The sequence below is a fragment of the Pan troglodytes genome, chromosome 3, assembly GCF_028858775.2.
Source record: "Pan troglodytes isolate AG18354 chromosome 3, NHGRI_mPanTro3-v2.0_pri, whole genome shotgun sequence".
In the NCBI taxonomy this organism is placed as follows: Eukaryota; Metazoa; Chordata; class Mammalia; order Primates; family Hominidae; genus Pan; species Pan troglodytes.
Genome location: NC_072401.2, coordinates 166,669,058 through 166,685,044, shown reverse-complemented (window position 1 = coordinate 166,685,044; position 15,987 = coordinate 166,669,058). Strand labels below are relative to the sequence as shown.

Below are 15,987 nucleotides of genomic sequence, written 5' to 3'. Positions count from 1 at the left end.
CAGGTCCACCCATGTTGTCACAAATGACAATATCTCCTTTTTTTTTTTTTTTTTTTTTTTTGGCTGTAAGTTTATTCAGTGCAAAATAATCTTCTCCAATTTTACTGAGGTGGCTGACCACGTCCACGACCAAATCCACCTCTAAACGAATTCGGTTGCTGACCCAGCCCCAGCCTCAGCTTTCTTGTTGGCACCAGGGGGCACAGCACTCCATCGGTAGGTATCTCTGTCGGCTTTCCCTCTTGTGAGTCTTGCAGGTCGCTCAACCTACAGATCTTTAGGCTGAGGCCTGCCACTCTCTGGACGGCTGCGGCGTAGAGTGGCAGGCCCAATCTCTTGGGGGTAGATGAAGGTAATCATGGAGATACTGGAGGTAATCATGGAGATACCTTACCTCATTGGTAAGGTACCAGTAGAAATGTCTCCAGGCCTGGTGGCTCATGCCTGTAATCCCAACATTTTGGGAGGCTGAGGTGGGCAGATCACCTAAGATTGGGAGTTCGAGACCAGCCTGACCAACATGGAGAAACCCCGTCTCTACTAAAAATACAAAATTAGCCAGGCTTGGTGGCCAATGTCTGTAATCCCAGCTACTCCGGAGGCTGAGGCAGGAGAATCGCTTGAACCTGGGAGGTGGAGGTTGTGATGAGCTGAGATCGCGCCACTGCACTCCAGCTTGGGCAACAGAGTGAGACTCCATCTCAAAATAAAGAAATAAATAAAATAAAAATAAATAAATACGTAATTTAAAAATCCCATATTTCCATCAATCAGCATTCAACATTCATCAGGATTTCAGTAATTCCTGTTTTCTCCTCCCTTTAATTGCTGTCAATGGGGGGAAGTACCCACTCCAACAAATATGGGTATAATCTTAAATAACCTTTATTATATTTAACAAAACAAGCAATGCTTCCTCCTTGGTATCATTTTATACTTAATATGTATTGAAAATTCCCCAAGTGCCTCATAAAATGTCTTTTTGGCTGGGCACCGTGGCTTATGCCTGTAATCCCAGCACTTTGGGAGGCTGAGTTGGGTGGATCACCTGAGGTCAGGAGTTCAAGACCAGCCTGGGCAACATGGTGAAACCCCATCTCTACTAAAAATACAAAAATTAGCTGGGCGTGGTGGCACATGCCTGTAATCCCAGCTACTTGGGAGGCTGAGGCAGGAGAATCGCTTGAGCCTGGGAGGCAGAGGTTGCAGTGAGCCTAGATTGTGCCATTGCACTCCAGCCTAGGTGACAGAGCAAGACTCCATCTCAAAACAAAATAAAATAAAACAAAATAAAATAAATTTAATGTCTTTTTAAAGTTGGTTTGTTCAAATCTGGATTGAAAGAAGTTTTATGTTTTACATTTAGAAATTTTATTGGTTTCAACTAAAAATATAACATTGCCTTGTTGAGGAGAGTAGGTAACTGTCCTATATTATTTCACACATTTATGTGTCATTTCCTGCGTCACTTAACTTATTCCTTGACCCCCATATTTTCTGTAAACTGAGAGCTAGTTACAAAGGCTTGCTAAATTCAGATTCAACTTTTTTTTTTTTTTTTTTTGAGACAGAGTCTTGCTCTGTCACCCAGGCTGGAGTGCAGTGGCATGATCTCGGCTCACTGTAAGCTCCACCTCCCGGGTTCACGCCATTCTCCTGCCTCAGCCTCCTGAGTAGCTGGGACTACAGGCGCGCGCCACCATGCCCAGCTAATTTTTTATTGTATTTTTTTAGTAGAGACGGGGTTTCACCGTGTTAGCCAGGATGGTCTCAATCTCCTGACCTCGTGATCCACCCGCCTCAGCCTCCCAAAGTGCTGGGATTACAGGCGTGAGCCACCGCAACAAGAATAATTCACAGATGATGTAGTGTGTAGTTGACTCTTGAACAACATGGGTACAAGCTGAGCAGATCCACTTACACAGATTTTATTCTGCGTCTGCTACCTGAGACCAACTTCTCCTTTTCTTCCTCAGCCTACTCAACGTGAACATGATGAGGATGAAGACCTTTATGATCTACTTTCACTTAATGAATAGTAAATATATTTTTCCTATGATTTCTTTCCTTTTTTCTTTTTTGAGACAGGGTTTCGCTCTGTCACCCAGACTGGAGTGCAGTGGCGCAATTATAGTTCACTGCAGCGTTGGCCTCCTGGGCTCAAGTGATCCTCCTGCCTCAGCCTCCCAAGTAGCTGGGACGACAGGTGCTCACCATGCCTGGCTAATTTTTAAAATTTTTTGTAGAGGTAGCATCCCACTATGTTGTTCAGGTTGGTCTCAAATTCCTGGGCTCAAGTGACCTCCCATAGTGCTGGGATTACAGGTGTGAGCCTCTGTATCCAGCCTTCAGCATTTTTTTTTTTTTTTAATTTTTTGCCTTCCTGAGCTGTAAACATCCATTTTTAATAAGGGTTTAACTTTCTCATACCAGAAGCAGGGCTTGGTTGCCCTTAATACTGTTGCCAGTTTTCTACTTCTGTTCCTCAATGTATTTGATCCAGGTATCTGCCTTATACAACAGCCTCCTGGTGACCACCGCCCTAATGGGATATGTAGATAAAACCTACTTGACTCACTCCACTGACCTGCACAACCCACAGAGACTGTACAAATTTGCTGCAAGGACTACCTCTCATACAGTGTGACCCCACAGAACTCATGTCGGCTTATCCCAAATCCACCAACTAGAATGTCCCTTGGGAAATGCACTGGACCGCAGTAAAGGCCTTGGCCCATTGGTCTCTCTCTCTCTCTGGCTCCTCAACTGCTAGGTGAGCAGCACTGCCCCTGCAGCCTTCTCATCAGCCCTCAACAGTACCATCTTCTCTCATGGACCTGTAATAAAACTGTTTCTGTTATTTAACGTGTTTTTGTTGCATTGCCTCCTCTGTGTCAAACTCTACCAACACATGGACCTAACTTTTCTCCTGGTCAGGGCTCTCCTACAGAGTGGCTGTCTTGGCATGAATAAGCTGGAAATAGGTCCGACAAGAGCCACAAGGGTGTTTGCCAGTATAAACAAGTTTCCTATGAGAGGGACTCCTGGTCACAGATTGGACACTTAGGCATTAGGCCATCCACCAGGATAAAGAAATATCCCATCAAAGGCACCCTGTAAATATCCACTACCAAATCCCCTGGAGTTGAGGTAGGACAGGGCTGGAGCGTATAGCCACTCTCTGGAGAAACCCCAAGATCAAAGTAGAGGAAATATACTTCCTCTCTGAACTTACTCCAGTATTTTTCTTCACTCACTACTTGTCACTGGCTTCCTTGCTATTACAGCTTGACAGTCCCTTCCCCATACACTTTCTCAAGCCATTCACTCTGAAATGAAATTTGATGAGGATGCTATTTCCAAGCCTACTCCCTCAACTGTTTGCTCAGATTCCACATTCTCCAAGATACCTACCCTGACCACCCACTTCACATAGCTAACTCTCCTTCATGCACAGCACTCTCATACAGGTGACATTGACCTACTTTTCCCTGTCACCACAGTATCTGATCAGCGTCTAACAAACTATAGCGATTCTTTGTGTTTATTATTTTATTGTTTCCTTTCTCCCCTCCAGGAAGTATGCCGCTTAAGGATGGAAACCTTTGTTTTGCTCATCTAATACAATTCCAAATTGAAGGCAGACATTGAGCATCCCTAATCAAAAAACATAAAATCCAAAATGCTCCATAATCTGAAACATTGAGTGCTGCCATGACACCCAAGTGGAAAATTCCACACCGACACCTTTGCTTTCTGAGGGTTCAATGTACACAAACTTTGTTTCATGCATATTATTAAAATAATTACCTGCAAGCTATGTGTATAAAATGAATTTTTTGTTTCAAATTGGGTCCCATCCCCAAGATATCTCATTGTGCATAAGCAAATATTCCAAAATCCCCCCCAAAATCAGAAAGCTGAAACACTTCTGGTTCCAAGCATTTTGGATAAGGGATACTAAACTAAGCTTTGATTACTCAGTAAAATAAACAAAGTTCAAACACTAGGGCTATAAAAGATCATAATCCTTTGATTATGAAAAACAGTGGTATCCAAGCATCAAGAATCAGACTGATATCAGACTTGTCAAAACCATCAAGTTTTAAAAATTAAAATGATTCCAAATATTCTCTTTAACTGTCACCTAAATATGAGCAAAGTCATTTGCAAACTAGTAGTCTGCTAAACTTTATAACGCTGCAACATTTGGGTTGATGGCACCCCAAAATGAAAAGATAAAGAGGAAAACAGAGGCTTAAACCAAGAAATAATCCAAGAGCAGACGTCAATTCCTAGAATGGTAGTGACTGGAAGTGTACTGGCTTAGTGTAGTTGGTCTAGATTGGCAGGTGATATACAGAAAGAAAAAAATTGCTGTTAGAGATTATTTATGGATTGTGCATAGGTAAGTATATGTGGGGAAAGGATTTAAACAAAGTGAAATCCTCATTACCCATAAAAATAAGTCAATTGTTTCAACTGAGACACACGAAAGAACAGAAACAAATTATGAGAAATATGGAGGTAAACAGAAGAATCCACTAAAAAGAAAGGTATGTGGCAAGCATGATATTCAAATAATGTATGCAACTTTAAATAATTGGCTTAACTAAAAAAAAAATTATAGGCAATTTGAAAACATTTTATTGGACATGTTAAGTAACATAATTCTAAAATATTTTATCTTAGAAATCAAAGCACCTGACAATTGATATTCATAGAATATATGAAAGTGGCATTATGAACATCTTATAGTTGCCAAAAATTTAGGAGAAAAATCGACTCTGGTTTTCAGTGGTAAAACTTAAAGAGTCCAGAAATGAGATTAAATTTACTGGCTAAGTTACCTACAAAAACTGAAACAGACTCATTTACCAGTTCCTTATCTTTCAGAATCTGATACTGAGCAGACTTTAAGAGGTTTGGAATCTGTTCCAGTATAGAAATAAGGCCAAACGGCTTCTGTGAAACAATCGTTAAAAGTATAGAGAATAGACCTATCATTCATATTATAAAAGGAAAGATCACCCAATTCATAGTCCAGAAAAATACCAATCTTACTGGGTTTTACTACTGGGAGAAGCTGGGTTGTCTTAGGACCTGACGCAACATAACCACTCTTCATGTATCGCCCAATTGCCCAGAATCCGCCCAGAACTGATGGCTGATCCTGCCAGTTCCTAAGAAGACAGTCTTGACACACACCCAATATCCATTTAGGTTTGTTTCCCACTTCTACTTCCCAGTAATGTCGGCCAGAACTAAATCTCTGAGAGCCTAGGACAGCAGGGCAGACATAAAATCTCCTTGGGTCATAACAAATGTTTCGTTTTTTTCTTTCATATCGCACAGCTTTTCTATCCTCAGAGACAAGAAGTTGAGGGTGTGCTGTGTCAAGATCTAGAATCACATCTACTTGAAACGGCTTGATAATTCTGTCCAAGCCAGAATATTGAGGAGGAAGACTGAAACCATATTTTGTTAATCTAAATGAAAAGAGTTCAGGGCGTTTTAGGTTTTGATACTTGTGTTGCATACTCTTAACATGTGTCAGTAATTCCAGGTTTGACTGCACAGACTTGCCCTCTACCTCCCTCAGTAGATGTTTTAACGTGGAAACATAATCTGAAAGTTCTACAAGGTTTTCATTTAGTTTTGCTAAAATGTTCATCTCTTCATCTTGTATCTGCCTAAGAATCATCTCTTGTTCATTCTGTAAAAACAATCTTATTTGCTCAAACTCAGAATTTATTTCTTCCCTCTTATATTCTACCTTCTTTTTCAGCTCCACTGATTTGCTGCCTTGCAGAATTATCACTTTTTCAACTCGTTCTATATTATTCTTCAAGGGCTCAAGGCTACCTTCTAGAATTTCTCTGTGATAAGAGGCAGCTTTCTTAATAGGGCAAATGTAGTGCTTCTGGTGTTTAGTGGAGAAACTGCACTGTGTACATAAGATCTCTAGATCTTTAACACAGAAGAGGGTCAGAAACTGATTGTGTTTTTCACACACGGCATTCTCTTTCCGCCTCTTTCTCTTGCTCCTCCTAATCTGGAGTTGTTTAGCAATTTCAGTCAAATTACGGAGCTGGGGGTTCCTCCTGAAGCTCTTGTATGGAAAGCAAAAACGGCAGACAGGACAGGGAAAGGTATCATCTAGATCCTTCCAGGATACATTGAGGCAGGAGCGACAGAAGTTGTGCCCACAGTTGATGGTCACTGGGTCTTTCAAGTACTCCAGACAGATGGGACAGCTAGACTCCTCTTGGAGGTTCACCAGGGCTGTCACAAACTCCATCGAGCTGCGAACAAAGGTAATGCATAAGGTAACCTCCCTTTGATCAGTCCTGCCTCTGTAGAGTGCAAACCCAGTGAGAAGTGGATACCCCTCCCAGACCTTGTAGATTGATCAGGTTTAGGTTTCACTAGCCTAGCATGCTGATGGTACCCACTGAAGTCTTGTTTAGTCCCCTGCTCCTTAGCTTGGAGGATAATAATTCAAAGCTTACAGCTCTATTATACATGAGCCCGTCTGAATCTAAGTGTAATGATTTTCTTCTTCAATAAACTAGCCACAGGTTATAATACAGCGGTCATCCCTGTGGATGAGAAAAGATTTTTAATTTCAAAATTTCCTGGATTTGGAATCACAATATAATAACTGGTTCAGGCAAGAATAATCACTAACTGTAAAAACTACTGGGTAAAATTTTATGGGGGAATGATATTCACATTCTCAAAATTTTACTCTAGGATTATATTTTAATTACAAAGAGAAAAATAAGTACCTTTGTAATGTAGAGAATACCACCTTAACCAATGATGGGGCAAACTGATGACCTGCAATGGGGAGCAAAGCATTACCATCTATGGAGAACTTTTGCAGAATATATATATATAAAATACATAAAATTCTACTATATGTAATTGTGCATTATATATAAAATTCTATTATATATAACATACAATTGCTATTATTTTTTGAGATGGAGTTTCGCTGCCACCCAGGCTGGAGTGCAATGGCACGATCTTGGCTCACTGCAACCTCTGCCTGCCAGGTTCAAGTGATTCTCCAGCCTCAGCCTCCCAAGGAGCTGGGATTAAGGCGCCCACCACCACGCCTGGCTAATTTTCGTAGTTTTGGTAGAGACGGGGTTTCATGCTGGCCTCAGACTCCTGACCTCATGTGATCTGCCCTCCTCGGCCTCCCCAAAGTGCTGGAATTACAGGTGTGAGCCACCGCACCTGGCCTATAATATAAAACTATATATAAAAATGTATGTATGTATATATAACAATGAAGAAATCCAAATCATACAAGATTCAACACGAAAATGGTTCTCAACAGCACAAATGACAACAGTGCTGGGAAAAAAAGCAGGCTTTTTTTTTTTTTTTTTTTGAGACAGGGTCTTTCTGTGTCACCCAAGCTAGAGTGCAGTGGTATGACCATGGTTCTTTGCAGCCTCAGCCTGCAGAGTAACCACGACCACAGGCTTGTGCCACCAGGCCCAGCTAATTTTTAAAATATTTTGTAGAGATGGGGGTCTGTGTTGGCCAGGGTGGTTTTGAACAATCCTCCCACTTTGGCCTCCCAAAGTGCTGGGATTATAGGTGTGAGCCACTATGCCCAGCCTGTTTCCTTATATATGAGGGGAAAAAAATGTAATTCATTCTCTTAGCTTGAATTCTAGACTGGGAAAAAAAAGTTGCAATAAGGTAGATAGTATAGGACAAATTGAAAAAATGGAGTATGTACTATTTATTAGATATTAGTAATACATCAAAGTTAAGCTTCCTGAATTTCCTAACTGCACCATAGCTGCAAAAGAAAATGTCCTCATTCTTAGGAAATACATGCTTAAATATTTACTGGTGAAGGGGTCATGATCTTTATAAACACCTCTCTTTTCCTTCGGGTCACCTCACAAATCCTATCTGCTGCTCATCAATCTGACTGCCTCCCACCCCACCCTCTAGTCTCTCACTATCCCATCTCTTTACTTTCCTAGAACTCAATCATAATCTGAGATTCTTTTCTTCAGGTATTTGTTTCTCTTTTGGCCTTAGCTGGTGAATGAGATAGACTGGAAGTAGGTACTTAGTCTACCTTATTCATAGGGAGGTAGTAGAAAATCAGTAAAGATCTTCAAGAAAGTGAATCATGAACAAGTGGATACATGAATGAATAAAATCCAAAAATAATACAAATAGAGAATAATGTCAATGTTACAAAAGATAAAATTTAGGTTGGGAAACTGTTCAAAATTAAAAGAGAGCCCCACTGCACTCAGCCCATTTCAGAATTATTCTAATATGAATAGAATCATTCATCTTAGATTTAATGAAACAGGAGCTAGGCACATTGGCTCACACCTGTAATCCCAGCACTTTGGGAGGCCAAGGCAGGCAGATCATGAGGTCAAGAGATGGAAACCATCCTGGCCAACACGGTGAAACCCCATCTTTACTAAAAATAGAAAAACTAATCAGGCATGGTGGTGCTTGTCTGTAGTCCCAGCTACTTGGAAGACTGAGGTGGGAGAATCATTTGAATCTAGGAGATGAGGTTTCAGTGAGCCAAGATCACAGCACTGCACTCCAGCCTGGGTGACAGAGCATGTCTCAAAAAAAAAAAAAAAAAAAAAAAGAACGAAAAGAATTAATGGAACAGGTTATATGTAGTTGTCACACATTTTAACATCTATTCCTCACCCATTTCAATCCAACACACTTCAGTAGCACACACAGCTACATCAGGCTTAGGGTCCTGAAGGAACTGTGAAAAGTAAGTTGGGCTGAACTTGTCCTGCCTTCCTAGATACACCTGCAAGTAATCCCAGTCTATAGGTAAATTCATTCCTTTTCCCTTTGACTCCAAGTTACTTACCAGATCTTCTGACCACTGTCATCCATGTGAGTGCTCTTAAATAGCTGTGCTAGGTCAGTGTGTGGATGGTAGAAATGGACTGGTGAAAAGTGCATTCTCTAACATACACTGACTCACAGCTGTATCTTCCTCTGATCTAGTAGGGTTCAGAATTTGTTTAACCATTCTATGTAAATGTCTCATCTTTGCAAACACTATTTCCTTTACCTAGAGGATCCTTTCCTCACCTTTTCCCCAAGACTGATCTCTCATGATGTTCGGAAACAGCTCAAAAGTCTCATTCTCTGGTAAGGTTTACTATGTGTCAGGAACAATGCTTTCCACACAATAACCGATCTCCTTAATTAAACCCTCACAACAACACAGGAGATCTGTCACAGGCCCTGAGTGTACCTCTCTGGTCTCCCGGATAGGCCAAAAATTCCACTATGACCACTCTATCTAGGATATTTCTCATGGCTGTGTTTGCAGGAAGCATCCTTGAAAGAAGATGTAAAGTGTCAATTTGGGACAAAGAACAGGTTTGCTAAAAAAATAGATTCCCAAGCTTGGGGTTCACTGGCTATGATGCAAACCTATATTGTGTACGACATCTACCATAGTCCCTCCGCACCACCTCTGTGGGACTTGGGAGGCGTGGGGAACCAACACCAGCATGATGCTCATGCTGCCAGCTGTGCCAGGAGTAATGCAGTTCTTTGTCTCCAATCCAAGAGTGTTATGTCTTCTGAAAGTATCCATTAAATATTAACAGGATAACTTAATAGCTTGCAAGTAAGGTAAAACCCCAAACCCTGAAAGTTTGGTTATTATCTTCAATTACAAACATGGAATTTAAATGTGTAATGATTTGGCCAGGTGTGGTGGCTCACACCTGTAATCCCATCACTTTGGGAGGCCGAGGTGGGTGGATCACCTGAGGTCAGGAGTTCGAGACCAGCCTGGCCAACATGGTGAAACCCCATCTCTACTAAAAATACAAAAAATTAGCCAGGCATGGTGGCAGGTGCCTGTAATCCCAGCTACTTGGGAGGCTGAGGCAAGAAAATTGCTTGAGCCCAGGAGGCGGTGGCTCATGCCTGTAATCCCAGCAATTTGTGAGGCCAAGGCAGGCAGATCACGAGATCAAGAGATGGAGACCATCCTGGCCAACACGGTGAATCCCCATCTCTACTAAAAAATATAAAAACTAGCTGGGCATGGTGGCACATGCCTGTAGTCCCAGCTACTCAGGAGACTGAGGCAGGAGAATTGCTTGAACCCGGGAGGCAGAGGTTGCAGTGAGCCAAGATCCCGCCACTGCACTCCAGCCTGGCAACAAAGCGAGACTTAGCAAAAACAAAACAAAACAAAACAAAAAAAGTATAATGATTTGATAGGCGTATCCAAAGTCCTAATACAAACTGGTGTGACTACTGGTGTGATACTAAATCACTAAGCATGCTATCCGTTTTTTTGTTTGTTTGTTTTGTTTCGTTTTGAGACAGTTTTGCTCTCATTGCCCAGGCTGGAGTGCAATGGTGCAGTCTCGGCTCACTGCAACCTCCGCCTCCTGGGTTCAAGCGATTCTCCTGCCTCAGCCTCAAGGAGCTGGGACTACAGGCACACACCACCACGCCTGGCTAATTTTTGTATTTTTAGTAGAGATGGGGGTCTCACCATGTTGGCCAGGCTGGTCTCGAACTCCTGACCTCAGGTGATCCACCCACCTCAGCCTCCCAAAGTGCTGGGAACTGGGATTACAGGCGTAAGCCACTGTGCCCAGTCTTTTTTTTTTTTTTTTGAGACAGAGTCTCACTCTTGTCTCCCAGGCTGGAATGCAATGGCACGATCTCGGCTCACTGCAACCTCTGTCTCCCAGGTTCAAGCGATTCCCCTGCCTCAGCCTCCCCAGTACCTGGAATTACAGGTGCCTGCCACCATGCCCGGCTAATTTTTGTATTTTTAGTAGAGACGGGGTTTCGCCATGTTGGCTGGGCTGGTCATGAACTCCTGACCTCAAGTGATCTGCCTGCCTCAGTGTCTCAAAGTGAGACAGATGAGAAAGTCTCTACAGATGTGAGCCACCACGCCCGGCCTAAGCACACCATCTTTTCTTCTATTCACATTAGTCCATAGCCTTGAAAACCTTTATGAAAGTGTTTCATATAGTGTTCTGTTTAACCCACCTGGATGGACATCCACAAATTGTCACTATATCAAATAATCTAATGAGGGGGAAATTAAGATTTTTTAAACTTAAAAAAACAAACAAACATGTAAGATGATGTAAACAGATATCACACAAATTATTAGGTAGCGGTCTCTAATGAGATGGGTGTTTCACTCCAACATTCACTTACCTACATCTATATGTCATTGATCAACTAACTTAATTTCTCTGAGTTTGTTTCTATTTCAGAAAGCTGAAAGCATTAAATGAAAAAAAAAAAATGTAAGGATGTTACAGTGCCTGACCCAGAACAGATGCTCACCAAGTGGTATTGTGCAGAAGAATGAGCACAGCAGGCCTAAGACTGCCACCCTTAGAAGGTTGCTTGCAAGGCTGCTACTTGGCTCTTGTCTGGCAACTTTGATTTCCAGAATTTATAAGGAACTTATGAGGAAATGGATCCTGCCATTCCCTTATAAGAATGGCTCACTATTGGTCGGGTGCGTGGCTCATACCTGTAATCCCAGTACTTTGGGAGGCCAAGGCGGGCAGATCACCTGAGGTCAGGAGTTCAAGACCAGCCTAGCCAACATGATGAAACCCTGTCTCTACCAAAAATACAAAAACTAGCTGGGTGTGGTGGCGCATGCCTGTAATCCCAGCTACTTGGGAGGCTAAGGCAGGAAAATCGCTTGAACCCAGGAGGCGGAGGTTGCAGTGAGCCAAGATAGTACCATTGCACTCCAGTCTGGGCAACAGGAGCAAAACTCTGTCTAAAAAAAAAAAGAAAGAAAAAAAGAAAAAAGAGTGGCTTACTACACCTACAGTGTTTATACAAACAATGAGGTTTATGATGAATAGCTGCTTTCCTTCTGAGAAACTAGAATTTTGATATAAGCTAGGAAGGAGCCTGCATGATCTCTTCTCAATAAAAATTCCGGAAAGACAAATCTTCAATGAGCATCTTTGGTATATAACAGTTCACTCATTTATCACTTTGTCTCCAGAGAAATTAAGCAGGTCCTGTGTGACATCACGTAGAGAGGACTTTTGGAAGCTTATGCTTGGTTTCATCCAGACTTCATCCCACACACCATTTTCCTTTGCTGATTTTGCTTTGTATCCTTTCACTATAATAAACCATAATTGTTGGCCAGGCACGGTGGTATGCATCTGTAATCCCAGCACTTTGGGAGGCTGAGGCAAGAGGATCAATTGAGGCCAGACATTCAAGACCAGTCTGGGCAACAGAGCAAGACCTCATCTCTACAAAACTTTATGAAAATCAGCCAGGCATGGTGGCATGTCCCTATAGTCCCAGCACTGAGAAGGCTGGGGTGAGAGGATTCCTTGAGCCCAGGAGTTCAAGGCTTCAGTGAGTCATGATTGTGCCATTATACTCCAGTCTGGATGACAGAGCGAGATACCTCAAAAAAATTGTTATAACCTCAAATAATACTATGCTGAGTCCTGTGGTCATTTTAGCAAATCACCAAACCTAGGGGTGGTCTTGGGGATACTAATACAGGTATTATTACAAAATCTTATAAAATTTCCAAGTGAAAAGAGCATTTAGAAATCTAGCCAAACTGCCTACATTTATGTCATTAACTGTCGTAGTATATATAGTATAGTACTATTTTGGTCTAAAAGCTACTATATCTCTCACTGCTCCTAATTAGAAAAGGTGTTAACTGTTCATAGCAGTAGTCGGGCAGAAAATGTCATGTACATTCCAATTTTGAAGAGACAGTAAGGTATTATTACATCTTAAAAATTATAATATTTTTCAATCATAAGGAATTAAAATAAAATAATAATGTGTCCTTTAACTCTTCCCACCTTCCAATTTAACATTTTCGTAAATAACAATGTCATTGCAAAAGCTCCTAATCCTTGTTTTAACACACCATGTTTAATGGATGCTTTGGGGCTGAGTAAATTTGAAAAGGAAGTTTTAAGCATTCTGAACAAAGCTGTACAGCCAATACATTGCAAAATATGACTGGAATTTTTTAAATTATAAGAAAGAACCACATTGCTGTAAAAAAGGGTATTTCATGGACGGGCGCAGTGGCTCACGCCTGTAATCCCAGCACTTTGGGAGGCCGAGGGGGGTGGATCATGAGGTCTGGAGTTCGAGACCAGCCTGACCAACATGGTGAAACCCCGTCTCTACTAACAATACAAAAATTAGCCAGGTGTAGTGGCGTGCGCCTGTAATCCCAGCTCCTCAGAAAGGCTGGGGCAGGAGAATTGCTTGAACCCAGGAGGTGGAGGTTGCAGTGAGCCGAGATCATGCCACTGCACTCCATCCTGGGCGACAGAGTGAGAGTCATCTTAAAAAAAAAAAAAAAAGTGTATTTCATTTAAAATAAAATGGTGCAGGGAACATTCCTGCATAAATCCTGGAACTCAATGGTTCGTCCTTCCCCACACACTCCAGCTTCCCCTAACCCATCTTCCAGACTCGCAATGAAGTTTAAAGAACAGCATTATAAGCCACTCTTCTCAGTCCAAGCTATAAACATTAGCCTACTATAGTAACTATCTTCTGATACCTGAAGACAAGGCCCCTGTCTCCCAGCATCTATGGGAGAGTTGGGGCCTGACTTCCTTAAGTGCCAGTGAGCAAACCTGGGTGTGTTTCACATGACCCAACCACCCCTTTCCCACTTTTTGTAATTTTTCACTTCCCTGACTCTACTGAGCACCAACTCACTACCTTTATTCCCCAGTACCCCTTTGAAGCACTTGGTCACCTCTGTACAAATCACAGTTGAGTTCTGTTCATGCTGAATTCTCCCTATTGCAATAGTACAGTACTGATTAAAATCTGTCCCTATGACTACCCAGTGTCTGGCTTTATTTTTGACATGCTCTATCCCCTCAATCAATTCCATAACTCTATAGTTTCCAAACACAAATCTAATACTATAACCTTCCGATTTCCAATGGAATGGCTTTTCTTACTCTTAAGTATTACAAGACTCACCAACATCTGGAGTTTACTCTTTTCCTGGCTCCACATATCTATCATACTGCAGATTACAGTTGAGATTTTTACATTTATTTTTGTCAACCTTTGGTTAAGGACACTGGAGAGTACAGTTCACGGTCTGAATTCTTCCTTATTTTCCTCACAACTGAATTACCAACTCTGATTCTTATGCTGGTGTACAATGTGTGTTCAATAATTATTAGGCTAATAAATCAAATCTGCAGTAGATTCCCTACTCTCAAAATTCAACCTCTACTGCTTGAGATCTTGTCACATTAAAAAAAAAATCCGGGCATGGTGGGGCGTGCCTGTGGTCCCAGCTACTCGGGAGGCTGAGGTGCGAGGATCGCTTGAGCCCGGAGGCAGAGGTTGCAGTGAATGGAGATCGCGCCACTGCACTCCAGCCTTGGCGACAGAGTGAGATCCTGTCTCAAAAAGTAAAATAAATAAGATAATAGAGGTTGAATTTTTCTTTTTTTTTTTTTTTGTAGAGACAGGGGTCTCACTATGTTGCCCAGGCACGAGCGTGAGCTAGAACTCCTGGGTTCAAGCGATCCTCCCGCATCGGCCTCCTCATGGGGTTACAGGTGTGAGCCACCGCGCCTGGCTCCTACTCTGATTCTTGTGCTGGTTCATAGTGTGGGCTCAGTGAATATAAATCAAACCTGTGGGAGATTCCCAGATCTCAAGATTCAACCTCTATTACTTTAGATGATACGAAACGTAAGTGAGCCTAAACTTTCTCATCCGTAGCAGTTTCCTGACAGTCAGATCCTTGTGAGGACGGAAGGAGACAAAATCCGCCAGAGAAGTGCTGGCGCTGTAGGGTGGGAGGTCCTTCCTTAACGCTCCCACCATAATTTTTGGAGATCACGTGGCCACTTCCCAAACTGGTGTTCAGATCAGAATCTTCTTTAAAGTTCAATCATCGGGGTCCCACCGCCTCCGCAGCGAAAACAGAATCCGGCCGAGCACGGTGGCTCACGCCTGTAATCCCAGCACTTTGGAAGGCCGAGGCGGGCGGACCACCTGAGGTCGGAAGTTCGACACCAGCCTGGCCAACATGGAGAAACCTCGTCTCTACTAAAAATACAAAAATTAGTTGGGTGTGGTGGCGAGCGCCTGTAATCTCAGCTACTCAGGAGGCTGAGACAGGAGAATCGCTTGAATCCGGGAGGCGGAGGTTGCAGTGAGCCGAGATTGCGCCACTGCACTCCAGCGTGGGTGACAGAGCGAGACTCCGTCTCAAAAACAAAAAAAAGGATCCACAGTCTGAGCTCAGTCGTGGATAGGTCGCGACCCCGAGGTTTGGGCACAGCTGATACTCAGGAAGCCCCTGCCCAGTTAAGTAAGCCTCCCGCCAGGCCCTACTGCGCCTTTCCTGCGGCCCTCCCAGCTTACCTGGAGCAGTTGGACCGGCGGCTCAGGCCTGATGCTGTGCAGGACCCATGGAACCCCGCGGGGCGCAGAGCGGAAACCCTCACAAAACCCCGGGCGCCTTGGTTTTCGAGTTGTAGGCATACAATTGACCCGCGCGATGGTTGGCTGCTCCACCGGAAGTGGGCGGGAAAGGCCTGAGCATGCTCAATGCCGCAGGGTGCAGGGAGCGTGAGAAGATTCTGAGGAGAGCCTAGGGCGGTTCCCTCCGTGGTGGGGTCCCTGATGGCTTCAGTGGGTCATTTAAATCACAATGGCAATCTTTTCAGATTTTTCATTCCTATGAGCAACTTTTTTTTTTTTTCCTTTTTTTTTGAGACAGGGTCTGGTGCGGTCTCGGCTCACTGTAGTCTCGACCATCCGGGCTCAAACGATCCTCCCACTTCACAGGCGTGCGCCACCACGCCCAGCTGATTGTTGTATTTTTTGGTGGAGACTGGGTTTCGCCACCTTCCCCCGGCTGGTCTCGAACTCATGGGCTCAAGCGATCCGCCTGCCTCGCTG

At 43.0% G+C, this 15,987-nt stretch overlaps 1 protein-coding gene across 2 annotated transcripts; it reads right to left on the bottom strand.

The window, feature by feature from the left end:
* Positions 1-4,624: 4,624 nt before the first annotated feature.
* TRIM60 (tripartite motif containing 60) lies at positions 4,625-15,626 on the bottom strand. 2 transcript variants are annotated; one of them, XM_054683976.2, is made up of 3 exons: positions 15,448-15,626; positions 6,792-6,843; positions 4,625-6,305 (listed from the first exon to the last, which is right to left on the bottom strand). In XM_054683976.2, exon 3 carries the CDS (start codon positions 6,299-6,301, stop codon positions 4,886-4,888), a length of 1,416 nt encoding a protein of 471 aa, XP_054539951.1. In that variant the 5' UTR covers positions 6,302-6,305; positions 6,792-6,843; positions 15,448-15,626; the 3' UTR covers positions 4,625-4,885. The 2 variants fall into 2 exon arrangements, with proteins under 2 accessions (XP_054539951.1, XP_016806579.2); XM_016951090.4 differs by lacking the exon at positions 6,792-6,843 and having other exon boundaries at positions 4,629-6,305; positions 15,448-15,583.
* Positions 15,627-15,987: the final 361 nt, after the last annotated feature.